Raw genomic sequence first — 19,910 nt, 5'->3', positions numbered from 1 at the left:
GAGAAGAAATCAAACTATCTCTCTTCACAAATGATATGATTCTATACCTAGAAAACCCCAGTCTGTCCCAAATCTCCTAAAGCTGATAAATAACTTCAGTAAAGTTTCAGAATACAAAATCAATATGCAAAAATCAGTGGTATTTCTATACACCAACAACGCCCAAGCTGAGAGCCAAATCAAGAATGCACTCCCATTCACAACAGCCACACACATAAAATACCTAGGAACACAGCTAACCAGGGAGGTAAAATATATTTAAATTCAGAATTAAAAAACACTGAGGAAAGAAATCAGAGATGACACAAACAAATGGGGAAAGCGTTCCATGCTTATGGAAAGGAAGAAGCAATATTATTAAAATAGTCATACTGCCCAGAGCAATTTAAATATTCAATGCTATTCCTATCAAACTACCAATGCCATTTTTCACAGAATTAGAAAAAAAACTATTCTAAAATCCAAATAGAACCAAAAAAAGTGCCCAAATTGCCAGAGTAATCCTAAGCAAAAAGAAGAAAGCCAGGGACATCATGTTACCTGACTTCAAACCATACTACAAGGCTACAGTAACCCAAACAGCATGATACTGGTACAAAAACAGACATAAAGACCAATGGAACAGGTTAGAAAATCCAGGAATAAAGCTGCACACCTAACAATATCAGATCAAATAAGTCAGCAATAAAAACAAGCAACGGGGAAAGGACTCCCTGTTCAATAAATGGTGGTGGGATAAACCAGCTAGCCATATGTAGAAGGTTGAAACTGGACTCCTTCTTTCACCACATACAAAAATCAACTCAGGATGAATTAAAGACTTAAATGTAAGACCTGAAACTATAATGACTCTGAAAGAAAATCTAGGAAATACCACTCTGGAGATAGGCCTTGGCAAGGATTTCGTGATAAAGTCTCCAAAAGCCATTGCAACAAAAATGAAAATAGACAAGTGGGACCTAATTAAACTGAAAAGCTTCTGCACAGTAAGAGAAACTATCAACAGAGTAAACAGACAATCTACAGAATGGGAGAAAATATTTGGCATATGCATCTGACAAAGGTCTAATATCCAGAATCTATAAGGAACTTAAATCAACAAGCAAAACACAAACAACCCTATTTAACAAATGGGCAAAGAATATGAACAGACGTTTCTCAAAAGAAGAAATACACGTGGAAAACAAGCATATAAAAAAACTGTGCAACATCATCAATCATTAAAGGCATGCAAATCAAAACCACAATGAGATAATGTCTCATATCAGCCAGAATGGTTATCAAAAAGTCAAAAAATAACAGATGCTGGTGAGGTTGAGGAGAAAAGGCAATGCTTATACATTGCTGATGGGAATGTAAGACAGTTCAGTCACTATAAAAAGCAGTTTGGAGATTTCTCAAAGAACTCAGAACTACCACTTGACTCAGCAATCCCATTACACCCAAAGGAATATAAATGATTATACCAAAAATACACATGCACTCATACATTCATTGCAACACTATTCACAATAGCAAAGATATGAAATCAACCTAGATGCCCATTAACAGTGGACTAGATTTAAAATGATGTGGGGCCCAGTGCAGTCACTTATGCCTGTAATCCTAGCACTTTAGGACGCCAAGGTGGGAGGATCACTTGAGCTCAGGAGTTCAAAATCAACCCAGGAAATATAGTGAGAACTTGTCTCTACTAAATTTGTTTTAAAAATGAGCTGGCCACTACGGCATATGCCTGTAGGGCCAGTGACTCAGGAGGCTGAGGTGGGAGGATGCTTGAGCACAGGAGGTTGAAGCTACAGTGAGCTACGATCATGCCAGTGCACTTCAGCCTGGGCAACAGGGCCTGTCTCAAAAAAAAAAAAAAAAAAAAAAAAGAAAAGAAAAAAAAGAGAGAGAGAGAGAAAAGAAAAGAAAAAGAAAGTGTGGTACATAATAACACCATGAAATACTATGCAGCTATAAAATAGAATGAAATCCTGTCCTTTGCAGCAACATGGATGCAGTTGAAGACCATTATCCTAAATGAATTAATACAGGAATAGAAAACCAAATACAGTATGTTCTCATTTATAAGTGGGAACAAAACGTGGAATATACATGGACACAAAGAGGGCCTCATTGAGGGTGGAGCATGGGAGGAGGGTGAGGTTCAAAAAACTACGTATTGGGCACTGTGCTTACTACCTGGGTGACAAATCATTTGTACATCAAACTACAGAGACACTCAATCTAGCCACGTAACAAACCTGCACATGTACCCCTCAAACCCAAAATAAAAGTTGAAAAAGAAAAAAGATCACTCTTGAATTGCTGCTTCTGTTCTTGACATACTTATATCTTAGCTTCATAATGAAGTATCAAAATGAAATGGCCAGGAAAATAATGACAGCAATTTTGCCAATGGTTTCTATGTTCCTTTGAGTGACTTGTTGCTCCTTTGCAAAAAGGTGGGAAGACAGAAGCATGACTAAAAATCAATAAGGATTCTGATAACCTGGCTCAGAGTCTTAGAATTAGCCACATTCACCTTTCCTACCCTCATTCCTAACCCTCTTTTATATACTCTCCAGGATCTGTGCACACTCTTGTGAAAGCATTAAGAAACAATTATACAAGTAAATACAGTTCCTTTAATTATATTTAACAACTAGAGTTGAGGGAATGCATTTGTTTATGGAACAAATTCCTCAGAATAAATTGGATTTTTAAATTGTCATTAAATCCATGGGGATTTAAATTTGATCATACCTTAAAAGCAATCAGCTATTTCTAAGTATAAAAGGCAGAAAGCTACTAATAACACTTCTCAAATACAAGAGTGTGCAGATACTTACTATATAAGGCACAGCTTTTAAAATGGCATTATCTTTAACATAAATATATAGAAAAAAAAGTGCTCAGAGCATCAAAAGTCTTAAATATACAATTGCCTTGCTATCACTAACATATCAGTACATTATATTCCTATGAGCACTTAATTTGTTTTCTTCCCTTGAAATTTGAAACTGCTGAATCTTAGGAAGCTGAGCTTTCTTTTATGTTGTTTACTGATTATTCTCATCTAGTCCAAAAGCCTTTTCTAATAGCCCTTCCTCCAAATTCTTATGGCAGTTGTTACATATCTGAGTCTTCTGGCATTTGTCCTGTGCCATCTTAAGCTGTTAAGTAGGGCTTGTTTTTCATATTGCTGTCTCATTTCCCCAACCACATTATAACCAATTCAGAAATGTTATGAGTCTTTGACTCTTCCCAGTTTTTAATAAAGTGACTTGGGTGAGAATATAACATCCTCAAGGAAAGGGGCTCCATCTGATTTGTTTTCCATGATAACTGTTAGAACCCCATCCTGACACAGAGCACACACTCAGTAAATAGTTATCGAATAAAAGAATAATTGTATTAATACTAGATGCTCAAGAGATGTTTGGTTAAAAACAGTACTACTAAATTACTATTAGATGGACCTCTGATTTTAATTAATTTTCCAATAGATGTGTGATTTTTCATTAGGAATTCAAGACAAGTCCATGACTTTGTGGCCTAGGACTCCCCAGAATACATGAAAGACCCAAACACACACAAAAAGTAAAAATCACACTTTCTATTCCTGAGGAATCCATGCTTCATTTTCACTTCTCAAGTATTGCAGCCTTCCTCTTATTACACCCTCTTCTTATCCAAGCATGCCTTTATAAGCAGATCAATCTTGCCAAAGATCAGGGCTGTTGTTTTATACTGGAGTTTAAGCCTATCAATTTTCACAATGACATAGCCAACCAGGCAGTCTCTTGCGGGAATCAGAACCAAGGAAAATCAAGCTTGTTGGTTTTGGTGTGTGTTCCAGGGGACAGGTATAGCAAGCATAACCCTAAGATCATCAACTCTCAGAGATGCTCACTCAAAGGAGTTGTCCTCTACACTGAAAATCCTCCATCTTATTCCTCCATTTAAATAGTACAGTTTAATGTGACACTGTCCACTATAATGAGACTCTTCACTTTACAAGCTACAATTTCTGAAGAAGTCTGGTGGTTCATGCTGCTCTTTCCTGCTTATTTTTCCAAAACAAAACAAAACAAAAACAAATCACCAGACTTCTCCAGTAGCAGAATTACTAGAAAGATTTTCTTCCGTGTTCTACAAGGAAGTGCCTAGCAGTGGGATCCTGCTCCAAACCTATTTTCAGAACCCCCACAAATAGGAAGAGGAACCACAGTTCTTCCATTCTGATTTTTAGTTGTTATCCCACGGCAGCACCGAGTACTTATTGAGTTAAATCAGCACAACCTTCTGTGTTTACTTGTGAGAGGGGTTCTATACCACCTCAGTGGTTTGAACTCCAATAAGTGACAGCTGCAAGGCCATAAGAGTGTGTGTTTATGACAAACTTTGATCATCAGCCATATTAAGGGCAACTTTCTCTGACTCACTGAGTATTTGGTGCATGAGAAAATAAATTGGCTCCTGGAACACAAATCAAGAATGAGTGCAATTTTCTGGGGATTACAACTAAGGATTTGTGGGATTAAATTTCTAGTGCAAAAAAAATCTATCTTGGTATACATTGTCCAAATGAAGTCATTTGCTTTCCTGGGCAATTTTCTATTTTATTTCTCTTTAGAAACAAAACATTTCATGAATTGGCTGTTTAAAATAATTAATAAATAATAAGAAAAAATTAACGACATTTTAAAACAGAAACAGTAGAAAACTGAACTTAATGAGGTTTTTTAAATAGGTCACATGTATTCAACATTTATATTTAACTGGTAGATTTTGGTTAAGTGATATCTATTTTGACATACTCGACTTTCAAAGGAAAACTTAAGATCTTGCTCCCAGACTCTCTCTTGTTTCTGATTTCTCTATTTCCACCACCTCTACCAGACACCTGGATTTAAAGCCACAGTCCACCTCAAAGCCTTCCTCTCACCTGACCCACACTTCTAATCATCTTCCAAATCTGGCAGATTCTACTACTCCATGTCTCACACACAGAATATTAGCATGACCATATAACCTAAGTCACGCTTCACACAAATCCATTCTGCCCAAAACCTTTTAGTTTTTTATTAGTGCCATGTGAGGTGCAAATAAACTCATACATCAGGTATTACGGGGCCTTTTCAATTGGGCCAGTGTACCTTTTCAGTCTTATTTCTCACCACTGTAATCTGGTCCCAGTAACAGTAAAACCATAAGGCCTTAAGCCACACGCCTCTGTGCTTAGTAACCATTTGTTCATTCTGTTGTCTCAAGCTAAAAGATCTTCTGCCACTTTCCCCAGGAAATCTTCTGAGATCATCTTATCCAGACGTATCCTTTCTCTTGAAGCTCAGTGTAATGCTTTGGCATCTCTCGACCAGATACCCTTGCAGTTATTTATTAATTCAATGTCCACTTCGCCCCTACTAAGTTGTTTCTCATGTGGGTTGAGAACATGTCTTACTCATGCCCAAAGCCCCTATGGTACCCAGAACACTGCCTTGCACAGAGTAAGAGCTCAACGCACTCTAAAAATACATAGTTTATGTCTAAAGAAGATACTATTGATTAAGTTGCAGCGTCATGGTTCCCTTTACTATACCAATTACTTTCAAACTCAAAAAGAATGTCTGTTAGCTTCAAAAGCCATCATGGAAGGTAGTAACAGCCCCTCTTGGAAATAGTAGTCAGTAGGTAATCCTTGATAGTTGGCCCATACTATATACTCCATTGCAAGAGATATCAGTCGTTGGTTTAAAATACTGCTAGCTCCAGGTCAAGGATGATTATAATAAATTCTTTAGTTGCTATTGGTATATATATACACACACCTATATATAGGTATATATAAATGAAATACAAATAAAGCAAATTAATACCAATATATAGGTGTGTGTGTATGTTTGTATATACATAGTGATATAAAGACACCTGAAAAAAAGTAGCATCTATTGTTTTTAGAAGAGCTGTTCTTAGGACGTTGACACTTGGTATGTGACAAAAACAAGAAATTTGTTATTATCTTAAGAACTGCTTCTCTAAAGTGAAAATAACACAAGAGGCAGGATGAGCATGATGGGTTTTTGTTGCTAATGTTGTTGTGTGTTATACAATGTCCCTAAAGTAACTGACACTCAATTACAATGTTCAACTTTGGAGATTTATGGTTGGCATGTCAGTACATGGTGGGTATTCAGCTCTAAACAATGGAACCCTCAACTAAAACTGACTTGAAAAGTAAGGACACTTATTATCTAACATAACAGAAAGTAGAAAAGTTCCTCAAAACTGATGAATTTAGCAACAAAATAATATTACCGAGATTTCAGGGATTCAGGCTCCTAATATATTTCTGCTCTGCCTTCTACAGACTGCACCATGATACGGCTTATTCCTCTTGAACCTGCTGCTAGTAACATCTGAGGCTGCATGCTTCCTTGTTCATATCCAGTGGGACAGGATGAATGGGGCCTCATCCTGAAGAGGTCTCTCCTTTCACTCTGATTGGCCAGTTTAGCTCAACTCCTACCTCAGGACAAGCAGCTCAGCAAAACACCAGGCACCCATTTGCTTAGGCTTACGTTTCTAGAATAATGTCTAAAATCAGGATAGAATTTCCATGATTGGCTAAGACTAATTAATACTATTTTACGGCAAGTGTAAACTACTAAAATCATACTGATACTCTAAACACATGAAAAACAGAAGGATGGAATGGATACTGTGGAGCAAGTAATGACTGCAAATATGGGCTGGCATTACTGTTCAAATAGTGAAGATGACTGACTTCAATAAACTACAATTTTTCAAATATAAAAATTTAATGGATTTTTACATTCATTGAGTAAGATTTTGTCATAAACAGGTACTGACGTTTCCCCTACAGAATCATCCCCAATGAAGAAATGGGACATATTTAATGTAGATTGTAAATTCTATTAAGTCAGGGACCATGTTGGTCTTCCTCAGTGCTCTCTGAAGCTTAGCAGTGGGCCTGGACAGATGAGATGTTCAAAAATCTTTTCTGCTTGAACAGATAAAGATAATAATAACTTTCATTAAACAATGGACACTTGCATTAGAACAGGGTATCACACTGAGGAGGAGCGCTGAGGGCCAGATTAATTTAACTACAAAAGATAACAAAAGAAAGTTTCACAAACCAACACCATAGACCAAAACCATCAAAACCTGCTATGCTCCAAGTCAAAGATGTTCTATAACCCTAGCAAATATCCATGACAATGTTGTAGTAAAAGAAACATAATTCTATCTTTGTTTTTAAAGAAGGTAGTACTCAAATCACTTCCAATTATGTTTGTACGAAAGCTGACAATTTGAACCATAAATGCTGCTTTGATGCGGCATCTGGCAAGTATAAAGTTCTCTTCTCATGAGATCCTCTATCAGAAGCCACTTTAGATATTCCCACAGAGACACTGCACAGGACCACAGGTCAACCAGACAAATGTGTTCTTCTGGATTTCCCTAAAGTTTAAATACACACACACACACACACACACACACACACACACACACACACACACACAAAGAGATTAAGCTAAAGTTGTCCCCCTCTGAGCCATCATCTTTCTGCAGACTTTCTGGATAAATGTGGCCCAGCTGTCTCACTGACCTTCCAGGACACTGGAACTTCCCGCTTCCAAATGCCATGAAGCAGTCCAAGAAAGAGTGCTTCTCTAAATTTGCCTTTTTCCAACGTTCCTGTGGGAAGAAAACATTTTTTTTTTCCAAATCAGCCTTATATAAATAAGCTTAACTTTATTTCTCTAGGCTAAAAATGACCTTGTACAGCTAATCCTTGCATATAAAGTTGCAGGGTTGTTGGTAATTTTTTCCACCCTGTTATTAATATTAGACACTATTGTGTTTTTGGAACATGAACTTATAAATAAAAAGGTTTTAAAAAAATTCTGTTAAGTGGTAAATGTAAATGATAAGGTAAATCAACCACAGAATTGACCTAAGAAAAGGAAGAATATTTATAATATGGTCTCAGGCTCCGTCATAAAATTGCTGTTGGTAATAAATTTAGTAATAAGACACTGACATCCCTGCCTGTTGGAAAAAGCTTGGGATGCAGAATGAATGCATCTAGATGCCATTTTTGACAGTTTTACCTAAAGGCAGAGAACAGACTAAATGACCTCTTAACATTCTGTTCAGCCCTGTAACTTTCCAATTCTAAGAAACAGCAGATCACAGTTTTATTTTGCTTTATTTGTATTTTTTGTACTCCTTGGAAACCAATGACAGAGGCAATTGCCTGAAGAACATGAAATAAGTCTTCTATCAAAAATAGGCTTATTTACTTGAACATGCCCTTCTGGTTTGATGTAAAATTTATTTTAAAGTTAGAGAAGTTTATTACAAAAACTTTTCTAACTGATTTGTAAATGTTGCATTGTCTATATCGCAAATCTGTTCTATACTTTGTAGTCAACTTTGTTCTTAGTTACGAGAGAAATATGGCTGCTTAATTATATAGTCCTAATTAATTTATGAATTTACACTCCTGAAATAAAAAGAAATTAAAATTAAAGAATAATATATACTGAAAGAGATAACTTACAGGTTTGAACAATTCAGGCTCAGGAAAATACTTTGGATTTCTATGCAGCCAAAACGGAGACAACATCAACAAGTCACCAGAAGGAATGATGTAATTCTATAACAGAAAAATCAGCTCCAAATCATGTTTTGGAAATATGCTTTAAAGAGAGTTTTGGCCACTAAAATTAATGCTACAATTATATTGTGGTGAAGATATACATTTTATAATTGACTGTGAGAAAATCTATTTTTAATATCTATATAATTATATAATATCTAATGATAAATAATATAAAATCTAATAATATAGTATCTATATAATTCTGATTTCCATATACATATATTTGGTTACATAGAGGGAATTATATAATTCTGATTTACATGTACATATATTCAGTTACATAAAAGGAAATACTAGCTAAATGTCAAAATTTTAGAAACTAGTATAAGTCCATCCTAATGTAGCTTTTGATGTCTGATATTAGGGTTTGTGGCCAGAGTTCTCAAAGACAGAAACTATGGTGGAGCCTCAGGTTATGGAACAGAAAAATCGGACTCTGAGACAGGGAGAATGGCCACACTAGCACTGAGAAGAGGGGCCAAGGATGTCCCGTTCTTGTGGATACTGATGACAGTGTTAGGGCAGGGCAGTGAACTTTTCGTCAGTCCAGCATCAGTTATTAGGACAGAAAAAAATGAAAAACAACTGGTTAGGAAGACACAGGAAAAGGCAAGTGTTATGTATTTGTTTGGTCGGGTTTGTGTTTCGGGTCACAGTGCTTGTGGGAATGAGGATAAGCAATGTGTTTCCTCAGGCAGTCTACATTATCCTTCCTGATTTATATGACAACAGATTTTCATGATCTATAAACTGTACAAAGAACTAAAACCCATTTCACAAAATCTCCCTATCATCACCACGTTCAGGAACCACAGGACAAAGAGATCTCCCAAGTTTTGTAATTGCTAGATAGCTACCAACTTTACTAAGGTGAAGATATTTTATTAGGTAATTCCCACTGCCCATCATCATAAGCCACACCTATTTAACCTTGTATAATTTTGAAATGTCCTCAAGATATTTGCAAAACTTTTACTTTAGGTTTACTTCTCTGAGGCATAAACACCTTACAATTAAAAATATGTCTTCTGCTGGGTGTGGTGGCTCATGCCTGTAATCCTAGCACTTTGGGAGGCCTAGGTGGGAGGATCCTTTGAGCTCAGGAGTTTGAGACCAGCCTAGGCAACATAGGAAGGTCTCGTCTCTACAAAAAAAAATTAGAAATATTAGCTGGGGATGATGGTACACCTATAGTCTCAGCTACTTGGGTGGGTGAGACAGGAGGATTGCCTGAGCCCAGGAGGTTGAGGGCACAGCGAGCTATGATTGTGCCACTGTACTCCAGCCTGGGAGACAGAGTGAGCTGCTGTCTTGAAGAAAAATAAAAATATGTCTTTTACTTGTAGCTATGAGTGGAATATGGGGTAGGGATGTCATCATGTTTTTTAACCCAGGAGAACCCCTGTTGTCTCTAGTGGGAGCTGAGTATTGCTTGAGATTTGGCAATTTCAGAACCAGGCGAGCTGCAGAGACTCAAATCCAAGACTGGGAAGAGAGTGAAGCTTTTGCAGGCACCCTCTTATCATTTTAAAATAGAGAAACCTGTGAGATCCCAACCCTGTCTGTTTGTTTTACTTCTGTTGGAACTGAGGCTAGAGAGGTCATGACTGACTCTGGAATCAGCCACAGAGGGTCATGATGTGTATCTGAGAGCAGGGTTGGGGGCAGCACAGGGATGGACCTTCAGTCAGGACAACCACAGCCTTTCCCCTTCCCAACGCAAAGTCCTCTTCAGTTGCTGTTGATCCGTGCTCATGACTTGGAGGCTGCTGACTGTTGCAGCCTACAAAGCAGGTTAGCAAAGGGAGGAGAACTTCATACAGGTCCTCAGTAGCAGAATTACCACTAGCAACAGGGAGGAGACAAGAAAGAGGTTCCTGTTGCAGCAGCAGTAACTGCCAGACTGATAAATAGCATGAAGGAATGCTGGAGCTGTTTCGATCAAGAAACCCTCTGAGCAAGCAGACATCATCACACCCAGCCTAAACAGTCCCTATCTTTACTTACATGACAGATGAAGCGAAAGATCAAGAGGGAGACAAAACAGTCGAGAAGGAGAACACAGATCACTAGCAAAGGGAAGCTACAACTTCTGTGTGTGGCAAGAACTGCATCTCTCAGGTAGACGGAATTGAGCCTGGCCACTGCACCTCACCTGGATGGTGTGAGGCCAAAACAAGCTCATCTGCTAATCTAGAAGTGGGGGTTTTCTTTAAAAAAGGAAGAGAAGGCAGGACTCTGTGTTGTAATTCAAGAAAGGTGCTCAGAGCTAAGTGGGTACCACCAGGAATGTATAATCTTAAAAAGAAAGGAGGAGTCCAGAGGCAACACATCTATAGCAGGAGGTCTGAAGCACACAGCCTTTCATCCTAGCTTTTAACCAGAGACTTGGTTGGTGTTTGTGCCAAAAAAATAAAATTAAATTAAATAAACAAAATAAGTATTTTTAAAATTAAAGAGTATATTCTTTCGTATGATAAAAACAGACATCTACAAATGTTTGGAAAATTCTGAAAAGTAGAAAAACTAAAAAAGAAAATCCAGAGTTCTGACACCTAAAGACAGTAATTAATTAGCTAGACTTCTTTCCAGTATGTTTACTTAGTAGTGATAGGAGATTTTTTGGTGTTGTTAAACATAGTTTTGATCCTCCTGAATACCCAATTTAATCTTTCTTAGCTCACTTAACTTCATAACAGGCTTTCCCTTTTTATTGTATATTCATGGTGAATATTTCTTCCTCCAATGACTGTTTAATCTTCCATTGGGTAGATTAAACAATAATTAATGTAATCATTGCCTACATTTTTTTTTTTTGTGGTAAATAGTGCCACCATAAGCACTTTCTTACACACAGCATTTTTTCACACAGATTCTGTTAACACAGATGTTCACATGACACAGGACATGTATATTTTAAGGCTATAAATGCATGTTATTCAACTGTTTCCTCAAATTTTGTAGCAATACATATTTCTTTTTTTTTTTTGAGACAGAGTCTCACTCTATCACCCAGGCTGGAGTGCAGTGGCGTGATCTCGGCTCACTGCAAGCTCCACCTCCCGGGTTCACGCCATTCTCCTGCCTCAGCCTCCCAAGTAGCTAGGACTACAGCGGCCTGCCACCACGCCCGGCTAATTTTTTGTACTTTTTTAGTAGAGATGGGGTTTCACTGTGTTAGCCAGGATGGTCTCGATCTCCTGACCTCGTGATCCACCCGCCTCGGCCTCCCAAAGTGCTGGGATTACAGGCGTGAGGCACCGCGCCCGGCCGCAATACATATTTCTAACTATAATTTATGAGAATGTAAGTTTCATTACCCTTTTATCTATAATCTTACATTTTTAATGGTTGTTTTAGGTTTACATTTTTATGTTTTTACATTTACATTTTTATGTTTATGTTGAGAGTTTTTCCATTTATTTTATCCTATAAACTCTTATGTTCTTTCCTGATTAACCTATGTGACACTCACTTATTGATTTTTGTCAGTTCTTTAAATATTAAAATTATTTATAGTTGTGTTGTATATTGATGTTTACATTATATTCACATTTGAGTTACAATTTTAAAAAATGAGACATTAAATTTTGATATGGTACATTCAAATCTGTTTATCCTCTTTGTGGTTTCATTGATTAATCTTAAAATCAGGCAGCCTTCTTCTTTTTATAAAATAAATACAGTTAATGTTTTAGAAAACCATGCTATTATGTTAGCATGTAAGAGGTTTTTGTTATTTTTAAATGAATCACCAAATTAATATTTTAACAACTTCTCAGTTTAAATTTGAAATATAGCTAATATTGACAAGATTTAAAATAGACATAGACAAAAATTATTTGGGATCTTCAATAATTCTGAAGAGTGTGATGGGATCATGAAACCAAAAAGTTTGAGAACTTCTACTTTAGAAGTTTAAAAAAAAACCACTTTTAGTCAGTCATCCCAAACCACATATTAACTTCTTCTCTTTACACTGATTTATAAAAAGAGTCACTTATCCTATATTAAATTCTTATGTATAAGGGAGCTAATTTCTTTGTTATCTTCCCAGTTTTTTCTATTGATCTGAACATCTGGTCTGACACCACGATCATAACATTTTAATTCTTTTAGCTTTATAACATGTTTTAATACCTGTAAAGGATAATCAATATTTCTCAATTACTCTTTTCCAATACTTTTTTTTATTACTCTTTTCTGCATATTCTTGAAGATAAACTTTTCTACCAAACATATAAAACCTTGAAAAGAGAATACAGGTAGAAGTTTCAGAGTTTTAGAAAGGTAGCATAATAAAGAGAAAGAAAGAATGCAGTAAATCCAAGAAAGTAGAGAGTGTTTGTCCATTTCAATTCATTCCATTTCCAGGAAAGGGCACACAGGCAAAAATAAACAAAGAGAGCCTGTTCAAACTACCTTAGGGAAGGGTAGTGGGAGAATACTTCTAGTATGCATAGAAAGGAACTTTGACCAGTTGCCCAATAGAGGAGGAAATATGAGCCTCTGTCATTACTCAACATAGATAAGCCCGTGTGAAATGTGTTTTAAAATGCAAATTTCTGGGAACATTATCATTAAACTTCAGTTCAGCAAAAACATTCCACCTGTTTTTGAAAACATATGAATCTTGAAAGAACCACATTGTATGAATTTATACTAAGTAAATAATTAGTAATTATACAACGATTTAGCTAAAAGGATGTTCATCTTCACACTATTTATAGAAGTGAAAAATTGGAAGCCACATACATATTTAAGAACAGGGACTGGTTTAAAAATGTATACTATATCAATATATTAGATGACTTTGCTACCAATTCAAAATTGTGTAGATGTGTTTTATTAATACAGAAAACTTTTCAGCTGGGAGTGTTGGCTTATGCTTGTAATCCCAGCACTTTGGGAGGCCAAGGCAGGCAGATCACCTGAGGTCAGGAGTTCAAGACCAGACTGGCCAACATGGTGAAATCCTGGCTTAACTAAAAATACAAAAATCAACTGGTCATGATGGCACACTTCTATAATCTCACTACTTGGGAGGTTGAGGTAGGAGAATTGCTTGAACCTGGGAGGCAGTGGTTGCAGTGAGCCAAGATCATGTCACTGCACTCCAGCATGGGCAACAGAGTGAAACTTCATCTCAAAAAAAAAAAAAAAAAAAAAAAAAAAAGAAAGAAAGAACACCTCTCATAATCTGTTATTTAATAAAATAAAAGCAGGTTACAAAACAATTAGCATAGTACAATTCCAGTTGAATTTTTTTAAATGCATACACCATATGAAAAACATCTGAAATTATAATACCAAGATGAACAAAGCAATTATCTCTGACTTAAGGGATTTTAAGCAATTTTTAATTTATTAGTTTAACTTCTTTTTATGGTCCTGTCCCCTTCTGCTACCTTTTCTTGTTATGGTCTCCTTTTTCCCCATGGTACAAATACCATGTTTCACCTATTTAATAAGAAGAAAAAGTCGTGCCAGTTATTATTTCTAAAGATAAAGTCTCAACTTTGCAGGAAGAACTTTATAGTGATTAGGTTAGGCCTTCTTAGAGGAAAAACTGTGTGTTTATTTATAGAAGAAACAGTAAGTACAAGAAAAATTTCATCTTTTACAAATACTAAAAAAATGCTGTGAAAAATAATGAAAGAAAGTCCCAGAACATGCCCAGAAGATGGCAGCCTGTGCATGTTTCTGGGGTTGCCCCCTGACTGAGATAGTCACAACCAGCTGCTAAGGCTTGTAAAAAGCCTGGATATATTTAAGCCTCATGTTCTCTAAAAGAAAGCATGGATGTAAAGAGGTAGAGGTAATAGATTATTAATTTTTAAAATAATTTCTTGAATTGTTTTAGATAGCTATCCTTTTTTATTAAAAATAATATATATTGTGAAATTCCAAGTTGTTGGTGCTATAAAATAGTTCAGACTTGTTACAGGATTATATGCAGTGAATCATAAATGTGTTTATGCCTTGTGGCTAGTAATCTACTACTATAATTCAATGATAATTATTTAAAAAGAATGTATATGTACAAAGATGTAAACAATTATCACATTAACATAACCACAAAGTAAAACAATCAAAATTCTGAAGAGTCAAAAATCAATAAATATCTATGCTATCAAGAAAATGGACTATTATGTGACCACTGAAATAAATGTGAAAACGCTCTAGATGCATAAAAAGTGAAGAATTAGTGTTAAAAAAATTTTAATGACAGATTTACACTGTGCTGAAACTTTGGTTTCTATATTAATGTCATACAAAGAGAATATTAGATAGTTGCGGTAGTACATTTAAGAGGTTGTGCGGATGGGGGACTGTGCATGCAAGAGTATACATTTGCGTGCATGTGTTTGAGCACGGGTATCTCTTCTGGCAAAGTTGTCAAAATAAGTAAAATTACTTTTGAAAAACTATAGGAGGTTAATTGCTCCAACAAAAGTTACAACTCCCTTTATAACATAATCCCGACAAAGATAGGAGGTTAAAAGACCATAGAAGAGCTACTTGTAGGTTGCAGTGAGCTGAGATTGTGCCACTGCACCCCTGCCTGGGTGACAGAATGAGACCCTGTCTCAAAAAAAATTAAAATTAAATTAAAATAAATAAAAATATGAACTGTTGAAATCCCACAAAAACTAAATACTCTAATTTACATAAGATCCATTAGATAAATCATGCCTCCTTTGGAAGCAAAAGTTTCAACTTTTACAAAATGTGGATTTTTATCTGTGTTCTATCACAAAATTTCCTTGGTTTGAATCCAAGCATTCTCAAGCTGCATATAAAAAAGCAAACAATAGTAGAAGACTGACTAAATGTGATCCATCTGGATAAAGCAGGCCCTAAGTCAAATCATTTTCAAAAAAAATAATTTGTTATGCCATATTGATTCACAAATATTTAACTGATAAGTCTGACATGTGCACATACCCTTTCATGGTGCACTTGAGAATTTCCTCCTACTTTGTCCATAGAAAATCCTCTCACCTTCATTCTGCTGCTGGCTCCTAATATAAATTGAGATTATCAAATATATTCCTGTTATCTGTTCCCATATCTGTAATCTGTGGCCTGAAATTGTCTTCCAGCTATGCAAAATAACTTTCTTCACATCCTGAATTCCTTATCTCATTGGTGCTAAGAAATTCTTGTTGGTTGAATCAGTAGACAAGAGACCATTCAATTCACCTGCCTGATTTAAATAAGATTATATTGATTCTGATACAGAATCAGATGGCCAGAATGATTATTAAAGGGTTATTATGTTTTACATAAAGCACTTGCCATAAGATAAATTTCCATATTAATGAAACATTGCTACACAACTCTTATTAATAACCTGTTCTAGGGTCATTTTGTGCTCAATGGAATTCAAGAAATTACATATTATATGCTATAAAAATTCTAATGACATTTTTACAGAAATAGAAAAAACATATGAAACTACAAAAGACCCTTGAACAAAGAATAAACCTGAATCATCATACTAGTTGACTTCAAAATATACTATAAAGCTACAGTAATCAAAACAGCATGGTACTGCCATAAAACCAGGCACATAGATCAACAGAACAGAATAGAGGGCCCCAGAATAAATACATACATTATAGTCAATTGAATTTCAACACAGGTTCCAAGAACATACAATGGAAAATGGACAGTCTTTTCAATAAATGATGTTGGGAAAACTGGACATCCACATTTATAAGAATGAAATTAGATCTGTATTTCACTCCGTATACAAAAATCAACTGGACTAGATTAAAGACTTGAAAGTAAGACCTGAAACTGTAAACTACCAGAAGAAAACATATGGGAAAAGCCCCCATGACACTGATCTGGACAACAATTTTTTGAGAATATGAACCCAAAAGCACAGGTAACCAAAGCAAAAATAGAAAAATGGGATTACATTAAACTAAAAAGCTTGTGTATAGCCAAAGAAACAATCAACAGAATGAAGATATAACTTAATGGAGGAAAATTTTTGCAAGCCGTACATCTGACAAGAGGTTAATATCCAAAATATACAAGAAATTTGAACAACTCAATAGTAAAAAACAAAAACAAAAACAAAACAGAAAAAAACTGATTTTTAAAAATGGGCAAGGAATCTTAATAGACATTTCTCAAAAGAAGGCATACAAATGACCAACAGGTATAAAACATATTCAACATTACTAATCAAGAAAATATAAATTAAAAACACAAGGATATATCACCTTGCACCTGTAGAATGGCTATATCAAAAAGATGAAAGATAATTGTGGAAGAGGATGTAGAGAAAAGGGAACACTTGCACACTATTGGTGGGAATGTAAATTAGTACAGACATATGGCAAACAGTATGAAGGTGCCTCAAAAAATTAAAAATAGAACTACCATATGATCTAGCAACCCCACTACTGGGTACATATCCAAAGGAAATGAAATCAGTATGTTGAAGATATATCAGCACTCCCATGTTTATTGCAGCACCATTCACAATAGTCAAGATATGGACTCAACCTAAGTATCCATCAATGAATGAATGTATAAATAAAATGTATATATACATAATAGAATACTATTTAACCTTTAAAAAGAAGGAAATGCTCTTATTTGTGACAACATGAATGAAACTGGAAAACATTTTGTTAAGTGAAACAAGCCAGGAAGAATGACAAACCACAAGTAAGTGTATTTTCACTTATATGGCGAATCTAAAAAAAGTGAGCTCAGAAATAGAGTAGAATGGTAGTTACCAGGGATTGAAGAGTAAAGAAGGGGTGTGGAGGAGGACCTGGGGAGATATTAGTCAAAGGATACAAAACTTCAGTTAGACAGGAGGAGTAAGTTCAAGAGGTCTATTGTATAACATGGTGACTATTCTTAGTAACAACATATTGTTTTCCTGAAAATAGATTTTTTAGTCTTCTTACATAGAAAACTGATAAGCAAGTGAGGTAATGCATATATTAATTAGTTTGATTTAGCCATTCCACAATGTATACATATTTCAAAACCACATGTTGTACAAGGCAAATATATAAAATATTTATTTGTCAAGTAAAAACAAATCAAGATATGGTCAACCTGAAAACTATATGTGGGCAAAATGTGTACATTTTTTTTTGTAGAAGGTTGATTAAAGCTTACCAAAATTTCAACAGGCTTCACCACTTTTCTAGTAATGACACCAGGAGCTTTTAAACGAATGGTTTCCAAAACACACCATTTAATTAGAAGGAGTTTCTCCAGGTCATCTTCAGACACTTTAATCTTATCTTTGCCTGTAGAAAAAAAATTTTAATGAGAAATAAATAGATAGACTACAGAGGCCAGAAAGTGATTTCATGTAAGCTCATCAACAGAGGTTAGATGTTGCCTCTGACAGCACGTAAAGTGTTCCTATTACTATTACCTATTACAAGTTTAGTCATTAGTTGCCTATTTTTCTTTATCACTTTCCTCTTGACAAGGTAAAATGAATGGCATAAAAAACTAAGCCAATGTTGATTACTGTAATGTGATGGATTAGTATCCAACTTAGGTTCCCACAGTCTTAAAGCTATCAAATAGCTAAGATAGTCTTTGTCAGAAAGGTTTTACTCATCTTATTCTTGTCTAAATTCTCATTCCACTTATGTAAAAAGCAATAAAAGACTGACATCAAAAGCAAAGAAAAAGATACAAGAAGGCACCTGGCCTTTTTCTTCTGCCTTTACCCTTTTGAATTGCTTTTTCTTTTTCTTTTCCTGAATCATTCATTTCAAAAAACAATTGGAAAAGGGGCAATGGGGCACAAGTATCTGAGCTGGAAGAATGAAGACGCCCTCTAAACACAGGTGCATCAAACTTTCCTAATGGGATGTGCATACTTTATTTGATCCTTAGACTGAAAGCACCTGAAAAAGGAGGGGGTGGGGTGGATGAGGGGCATCAACCAGCAACCTTTGTACCATCTAAAGTAATGGCAGAAGCTTTCAGTCAAATTAGACAGTTTAGTTAACAATATTTCAAGTAAAATGTTTGCATTTTGAAAATTACTTGAAACAACTGAGCTTTCCATTTGTTTTTGACAGTATTTACTTAAGAAAAGTCAACCATGTGTCAGTTTAATTAAGTCAACGCATTTCTCTTTTTCACATTTGCTTTCAGACCATCTTGGGAATGAATGGGTGAGAGTAGAACTAGGGTCTCCAGCCATGTCTCTCTTCATCTCTGGATGAGGCTTGTTCAAAAGCAAGCCCATTCTGCAGGAAAAGGTTTGTTGGGTGCTGCCTGGGAAACCTTTTCTGTCAGTATAGATGGAATTCCTAAGGAGTCAGAAGCAAATACCTTTGGTTAGTGGAGTCTAGGAACCTAGACTCCACGAGGTTCTACTAATGCCCATATGGGTGTCCATGAACTCCATTCAACCTGACAGATTGTTAAGTACCATGTAGGGACCAGGAGCTGAGACAGGCTGTACCAGTATTACAATAATTAAGGCACAGCTCTTGCTTGCAATACACTTAGTCTACTAGGAGGTAACAGACAAGCACACAGTTGACTGGAACGTCACGCAGGCAAAGAAACTATTCTCTGAGGTGTAAAATATTCTAAGGTAGTTAAAAGCAGATAGGGTTCACATCCAACTAGATTAAAAAGAAAATATTTTGTGAATATCTCTCTCTAAAATTACAAATATGATTAGTTCCTTGCATAGAGTAGACCCCAGTAAATATATATTAAATTAGCAAATGGTCCAACTTCAACATAAGGAGATGAATGGGTGAATATTTTAGGCAAAGAGGAAGAACAAAAGTAAGACTGCAGACAGCATGAGTATATTTAGAAAATGCCACAGGGCCCAGTTTGCCCAGAAGGTGAGACATATGTGATGGAAAAGTGAGAAATCCACTAAGGCCATGCTATAGATTATCCTAAAGGCCATTCTGGAAAATTCAGAGACTGGAGAATCTGGAAACTTCCTGTCTTAGGCTGAGGGAGGGTTAACACCTCAACAGTGAAACAGTGACATACAGCACTATTCTCTATTAAATTAAGACCTTCTGCTTATTTGCTCAGATCTAAGCAATCTAATATTAAAAAGAGATAAGCACCCCTATGGGATTTTTGTTGTAATCTTTGCAGGCACTGCATAATAAAACTGTTGCTTTTGCTTTTCCATAACAAAGATTGGAAAATAATAGGTACACCTTCTGCATCTTCACAACTTAAATGC

The 19,910-nt window shown here is 35.8% G+C and overlaps 1 protein-coding gene across 2 annotated transcripts in view; it reads right to left on the bottom strand.

Annotated features, from left to right (window-relative positions):
* The window catches only part of LOC111543188 (24-hydroxycholesterol 7-alpha-hydroxylase), a 103,076-nt gene that overhangs the window by 30,481 nt on the left and 52,685 nt on the right, over positions 1 to 19,910 (bottom strand). For both annotated transcript variants that reach the window (XM_023213070.1, XM_023213069.2), the window contains exons 8-10: positions 17,840 to 17,973; positions 8,582 to 8,677; positions 7,625 to 7,713 (exon numbers count right to left, since the gene is read on the bottom strand). In XM_023213070.1, coding sequence (XP_023068838.1) covers positions 7,625 to 7,713; positions 8,582 to 8,677; positions 17,840 to 17,973 — 319 coding nt within the window. The remainder of the gene's footprint in view (positions 1 to 7,624; positions 7,714 to 8,581; positions 8,678 to 17,839; positions 17,974 to 19,910) is intronic.

The sequence above is a fragment of the Piliocolobus tephrosceles genome, chromosome 5 (assembly GCF_002776525.5).
Source record: "Piliocolobus tephrosceles isolate RC106 chromosome 5, ASM277652v3, whole genome shotgun sequence".
NCBI lineage: Eukaryota > Metazoa > Chordata > Mammalia > Primates > Cercopithecidae > Piliocolobus > Piliocolobus tephrosceles.
The sequence above is the reverse complement of the archived record's forward strand: the minus strand, read 5'-3'. Positions and strand labels throughout refer to the sequence as shown.